Source organism: Oryzias melastigma, linkage group LG22 (genome assembly GCF_002922805.2).
Source record: "Oryzias melastigma strain HK-1 linkage group LG22, ASM292280v2, whole genome shotgun sequence".
Classification (NCBI taxonomy): domain Eukaryota; kingdom Metazoa; phylum Chordata; class Actinopteri; order Beloniformes; family Adrianichthyidae; genus Oryzias; species Oryzias melastigma.
In genome coordinates, this window is record NC_050533.1 from 16,380,432 (window position 1) to 16,387,026 (window position 6,595).

The 6,595-nt window shown below is 41.0% G+C and overlaps 1 protein-coding gene across 5 annotated transcripts in view; it reads right to left on the bottom strand.

The window, feature by feature from the left end:
* The window catches only part of arhgef10 (Rho guanine nucleotide exchange factor (GEF) 10), a 96,699-nt gene that overhangs the window by 30,836 nt on the left and 59,268 nt on the right, over positions 1-6,595 (bottom strand). For 4 of the 5 annotated variants that reach the window (XM_024276684.2, XM_024276704.2, XM_024276676.2 and 1 more), the window contains one exon: positions 3,806-6,165. In XM_024276684.2, coding sequence (XP_024132452.1) covers positions 5,657-6,165 — 509 coding nt within the window. In that variant the 3' untranslated portion in view covers positions 3,806-5,656. Of the gene's footprint in view, positions 1-1,984; positions 2,121-3,805; positions 6,166-6,595 lie in introns of those variants that run through there. The other variant, XM_024276715.2, reaches the window with a different exon arrangement.

Sequence of the window (6,595 nt, forward strand, 5' to 3'; positions counted from 1 at the left end):
ACCCCCCCCCCCCCCAAAGCATACATTGTTAATACTTTTTTTATTAAAAAATATATTTTTAGACTCCTTTAAAGTATACATATTTTGTATTACACTTAATTATAAATACATAAGAGTAAAAATAGATATCCGTCAGATAAACTGGGGTCTGTCAAACAGGATCTATGAGTATTTGAGTATTACAATTATTTTCTTTTACTTATTTCAAATATTTCGTAAAATCAGAACCATTTATTTTTGAACCTCTTTGTGTCATCACTGGGGCTCCACAGGGATCAATCATTGGACCCAACTTTTTCTATCTACATTAGCAACACCTGAAGGAGACCCCTCCATCCACCTCTATACTGATGACACAGTCCTGTATTATGTTGCCCCCAGACATAGCTAGAAAAAAGTTGTGACACAATTTCATTGAACGACAACTTGTCCGTAATTTTCCAAAGACCAAAATCATGTGTGTTTTTTTTTTGTAGTTTCTGTATGTGTCCCCTGTAACTTATTTTATTTTTCTTTCTCAAAATTGAAAAAAAAAAAGTTTTTCTTAGTCTGTGTTGCCTGAATACATAACGATTAGGAAACTAAAAATAACATTTCTAGTTGATTACCAAATTTTCCAAGAACCACTAAGAGTTAAGATGAGAAAGGTATACATTTTGTTGGTTACTTGCATCATATTATCAAATTCTTGTTTACAAAAAAAAAAAAAAATCTCCCAAAAATTTTAGAAGATGGTCCGGGTTCTGGATTTAGCCACTTCCTGTCCAGCCTACAAAATGAAAAGCATCTTGCAGAGTATATGAGAACTGGACAGGGTGAGTGTGACGTACGTAATCTATAGAAAGTGGCTTACTTCCAGCTCTGACGAAGTGAAGTCAATTCGATTTCCTTTTTTTTTTTTTCCCCCCTCGATACAGACGCCATCATGTTGGAGCCAGACGACCTCAGTAAATAGTTGTCTGTTTGAGTCCACATATTGAGTCAATGGTAAAAGTTCACAAGTGCTAAAAACAAAAAGCAACAAAAACTATTTGGCTTGAACATGAACTGATGTTTCAACATATGGATCATATCTAAGAATCAATGGTAATTTTAAATCCTTTATATGTCTTTGAGTCATAAATGCAAAATAAAATTCACCTTTATTAAGGAAGATGGAATTTCATGGACTCAGTCTATACCTAAAGTGAAATAAAGAATATATATATATATATATATATGTATATATATATATATATATATATATATATATACACATTATTATTATTATTTGTTTTTCAATATTGGGACGAGTGGCTGTATATAGAGAACGGACTCAGTGACTACTCCCCCTCACATTCCAAACAGGAATTACCGACTAGCTTTAACAAGCCAAAAGCCCAAAGACTTCTATTAAGAAATAAACAGCAATTAGTCAGTCATGACATTTGTAAAAAAAAATAATTCTTGGTCTACCACCAATTTTTAAACATTCTTGATAATCCTATTTTTTGTCATGTTTTTGCTATACCTCAAGTTTTAAACTTACCAATCCTATGGCTCAATAAAACTTTGTGATTTCACTTGGAACATTTGAAACGTTTGGCAGATTTTGTGTATCCTGCTTTCAAGTGGTAGTGGTGTGGTCTTCCAACAAGCTCACTCCTGATTGATAAGAGTGGTTGCCATAGAAACGATGACTAGACCTGTTCTGAGCAATATATTACTTTCTGGTTGCAGCATGGCGATAGAATGGACTTCATGTGGTTGAAGTAAGTTATTTTTTTATGGATGGCGATACACACTGTCCAGTTCTCATCATAAAATCAATGGTTAGGTCTTGATACTAGAATTGGAATCTCCTATCAAACTCAATCATTAAGTACCTAATTAAAAATCATCTCTCCAGGCTAACTTATAGTATTATTTGCAAAAGCAACTTGGCAGCAAAAGACTAACCTACCCTAGTAATGTCAGCTCCCTGGAAGCATGATTCACATGTTACCTTAGGTAATGACTTTCTTTTCCTGAAATCCAAGACCTATGACAATAAGTCATCCATGGAGACTGTTTCTCCAACAACCAGCCTTCAGGTGTACATATAGAGAGGCGCTGCAGAGAAGGCCTCACAGCTTTCAGCCCTGTGAGCAAAGAGGACACAGCAAAAAAAAATCTTTAATGTCAGTGACTGGGCACGAAGACTCGCTGAGGGCTGAGGATGCACTCAAAATAAGCGTCACCATGGAAACGTTAAGGAAAGAATATCCAAGGTTAAAGTAAATACATTAGATCCCACGTAAAGTGGACATGGATTTTAGCGTAGGAGCAACTCCAGCCACAAATGATCCATCTTTAGTCGTGTTTCTTTTGTTTAAACGAAAATTACAGTGAAGCGTGGTTGCACAATCATGGAGGTGGGTGTCACAAGAGAGGAGAGCCTTGACCCACGATGTTGGACTGCGGGAGAGATTCCGGAAGAGCTGCATCAAGCTCAGTTCCTTCTGAGCCTCGGGCACATTGCTAGTCCTGGCATGCAGTGATTGCTGCACACATCCAGAGTGGAATACAAGGTCGAAGCAAGTGCAGACACAGAGACCCACTGACACTCTTTGAGTCTTTCCTTATTGCTCATTTCAGCCTTTTCTTCTTGACTGTTGCAAGACAAATAATCTTGAAAGGAATGTAACACTGGGGTTAGATTACTCATGAAAATTGATAACAGGAGTAGACTCATTTATCCAGGTTGATTCCATTGGAGTCAAAGTTAAAAAAAAAACAAAAAAAACAACTGGACTAGGTTTATATTTATTTGAAGAGGCTTTCTCAGTTCTGACATACAGTGGTAAGAAAGCTGGTTTATACCCTTCAAGAGCGTATTTGTGACATAACACCTCCTTCTGCAGGTTCAGAGATGAAACATGTCAAAGTGGTTTCTGGTCTTTGTAGGTCCTTTTTGCTGGGTTGAGATTTTTTAGCTCTCTACAGTCTTGTTAACTTTGCTGGGTTCAATCAGTTTGTTGGGTTTCAATAGACGGCTGTAGACGGATAGAAGATTGTACTGAGATTTGTATTTTCTACCAGAAATTGGTTCTTTCACAACTCATTCAAACCAGGTTTTCTTCTCTATCCTCAAATATGTGGTTGGTGTCCTCAAATAGGTGGAGTTCTGGAGAATCCGATCCATTAGAGTCGTCCCTGTGATGCTGACAAAGTCTCCTATCCAATGGTTGTCTGGTTTCCCTGTTGGTTGCAATGTGAAGCTACGTTCACACCGCCATCTGCAATGTGTGTTCGCCAGCCAGAGATTCTCATAAGGCTTCACAAACCAATTCCGTGTTTCCCTTCTTTATGAATTCCCTTCTCTCTTGTAATGGAAGAACAGGAGAAGCAAGCAAGCGAGTTGGTCTCCTCTAAAATTGGATTCCACTAGAAACTGATCCCGTTTGACTATTGAAACCCAGAGATGCAACTCATTCTATCTCCTACTTGGTCATATATGGACTTGTGGTTCGGGCCTCCTCCGCGCCACTTTTTGACGTTTTAGGTGTCCCCAACTTGTAGTTTTTTGATGTGCTGGCTGTTCCCATTAAATAAAGCGTCCCCACCTCTGGGTCGAAAACCGGTACCAGTCTGAGGGACGCTTAGTACCGAGTCACAGACAGGGAAAAATGCATACTCTAATCAGGGGTCCCCTACCCTCGCTGGACCGGTACCCTAACCTGGTTTTGGTACCCTAACCTGGTAAAGGTTGACCTTTGACCAATCAGGGAGTCCGATTTGGTAGTGACGTATGGATGGCGACCCTTTTATTTCACGGAAGTCTCAACTGTTTGAGAATTGATCACGAAGATAAAATGAATAATTGTGGTTTGTACCCAACCGGAATTCTACGAGAGTCTTTCATATATTGGAACAGAGCTGTGAAAGAAAAAGCCTGGAGCAATATTTTCAACGCTTCAACATTTTGCACCAAGCCTCTTGTAACTGTAAGTGATGAACATGCGTTAGTAAACAATAAAAAAAGAAAAAAAAGCCCATTCCTACTAGTCTAGTGTGAACACCACATGCTCAAAGTGTGTTCCAGAAGACGAGTTTATCTCGCTGATCATGCCCGGTGTGTATATAGTGTAAGGAATATACTACTTTTTGTAGGTCTGCATTTCATCCTTAGGATGAACCAGTTTCTGTCTCAAAGTGTTGAACGGTTTCGAATGGACAGTGATGTTGTGCTGGCCAAAAATCCTTTTGAGTTCAGATGATCCGGAGATGGTTGGGATTACAATCGTTCTCCTTTTTGGCACTCGTCCATTCTTGTCTTCCTGTGATCTGGGATTTGGAGAGGGCCCAGTCAGGATATCCGCAGAGTCTGAGGGACTTGGCGGACATGTTGTTGAGATGAAACGTTTTCAATAATAAAAGATAAACCAAATCCAGTTGTCTACTATTGCTTTTTTTTTTTTTTTTTTTTTTTACCTAAAACTTCAAAGGAAAAACATGTTCGAATGAAGAAAAGAAGTAGAAAATTCTCCAAAAAGATCACAGAAAAGTTTAGAAAATCAACTTAAAACATATTTCTATGAAACTTTTTATTTTTTAATATACATAAGTACATAGAAGTTCGACAAATGTAGAAATCTTTTAATATCCCACATGATACACACAGGAGCGTTACGGTAAAGACATCTCTCTGTAATGACTTCTCCCTTAATGAGTAGAAATCTGGCCAGCCAGAGATTCTCATAAGGCTTCACAAACCGATTCCGTGTTTCCCTTCTTTATGAATTCCCTTCTCTCTTGTAATGGAAGAACAGGAGCAGCAAGCAAGCGAGTTGGTCTCCTCTAAAATTGGGTTCCACTAGAAACTGATCCCGTTTGACTATTGAAACCCAGAGATGCAACTCATTCTATCTCCTATTTGGTCATATATGGACGTGTGGTTCGGACCTCCTCCGCGCCACTTTTTGACGTTTTAGGTGTCCCCAACTTGTAGTTTTTTGACGTGCTGGCTGTTCCCATTAAATAAAGGGTCCCCACCTCTGGGTCGAAAACCGGTACCGGTCTGAGGGACGCTTAGTACCAAGTCACAGACAGGGAAAAATGCATACTCTAATCAGGGGTCCCCTACCCTCGCTGGACCGGTACCCTAACCTGGTTTCGGTACCCTAACCTGGTAAAGGTTCTGTGATCGTTACAGTGTCCCAAGGGTTGGGGATCCGACACCCAGCAAGCTGGGACACCCAAAATGTCAAAAAGTGGCGGGGAGGGGGCCCGAACCAAATGTCCATATACGACGAGTTGGGAGTGAGAATGTGTAGAGATGAGATGAGCCAAACTCCTTCTGTCATCCCAACCGTCAAAACCCACTTACTGATACCCCTTTGCCAACACTGGTTTAAATACTGCCATCAAATAAAGTTAAAATAACTGAAATATAAAGACGTGCATTAGCCAGGTTATAGAAAATCATCAGGCAGAAGGTAGCACCTACCATTTCCTAAAGAAATCCTTAAAAAAAATTGCCCATGTACTAACATCTCAGAAATATATTATGATGCCAAATAAAGCTCTGGTTTAAATAGTTATTTTGATGAAGCACAAATATCGCCCTGCATACAGATCTTTGAGAACAGCACTGTTGGAGGAATTTGGAAACGTGTAAAAGACATGCTGAAATGTGTCACATGCTGAGTAATGGGATTTGCCAGATCATGATGGTGGAGATGTTGTCCTCGTGGCGCGACGGTTTGGTCTTTTTGTTGACGCGGCGGTGTCCCAGCCCCCCAGAAACCACCAGCAGCGAGCTGACATCTACCTTGCTTGAGCGGCGGGCTCTCTGGTGGTGTGCCGCGTCATGAATCATGTCATAGAGAGCTCCGTCCTCTGGCCCATGCTCTAAAGATCCCTGGGAGGGGGCTAAGGAGCCACAGGAGGAGGAGGACAGTGAGTCCTGCAGAGCCATGGAGGTACAGCCAGCCTCCCCTAACCAGACGCCATGTCCCTGAGAGGGGGGTGTGGCTGAATCTGAGGGCGGCGACTGGGTGCCGTCTACGTCCTGTGGCTCTGCTGGTTGGGGCAAAGAGGGCGGGGAGGATGACTGCACTCCTGGCAGATGGTTACACACTGCAGCAGCCATGACGAGGAACTTTACAGGTCCATTGTGTGCATGTAAAGATACCATACCTCGACCTACGAGACGGGGAAACAAAACGGTCAAGATGGCCCAAGGTGATCATTGGAGTCAAAATAAAGTCCCTCCCACTCATTTTTGTTGCAGGGAAGAGAGAGAAATCAACAAGTCACACTTGAGTAGCAGTGTAGGTGGCGAGAAACAGCTTTTCTGAAGCCGGGCAAGAAGAAAGAAAGCATGCGTTTGTGCGAAAGCCCAATCTATACTAGAATGTTTGCCGACCTTGGAATTGTGGGAATTAACAAGTGGTTTTCTGTGAAAAATAGACGTAACCCTTGTGCTTTCCTAGGAATGTTTACATTAAAAGTAGGATCAGCTTTCCTGACTGGACTTGAAGATCAAGGCTTTTGGGGTTCAGTTCAAAAAAGGAGGATGCTTGCTAAAGTTTTGTGTGTGATTCCAGAAGCAAGCATGTGACCAAATTCTAGG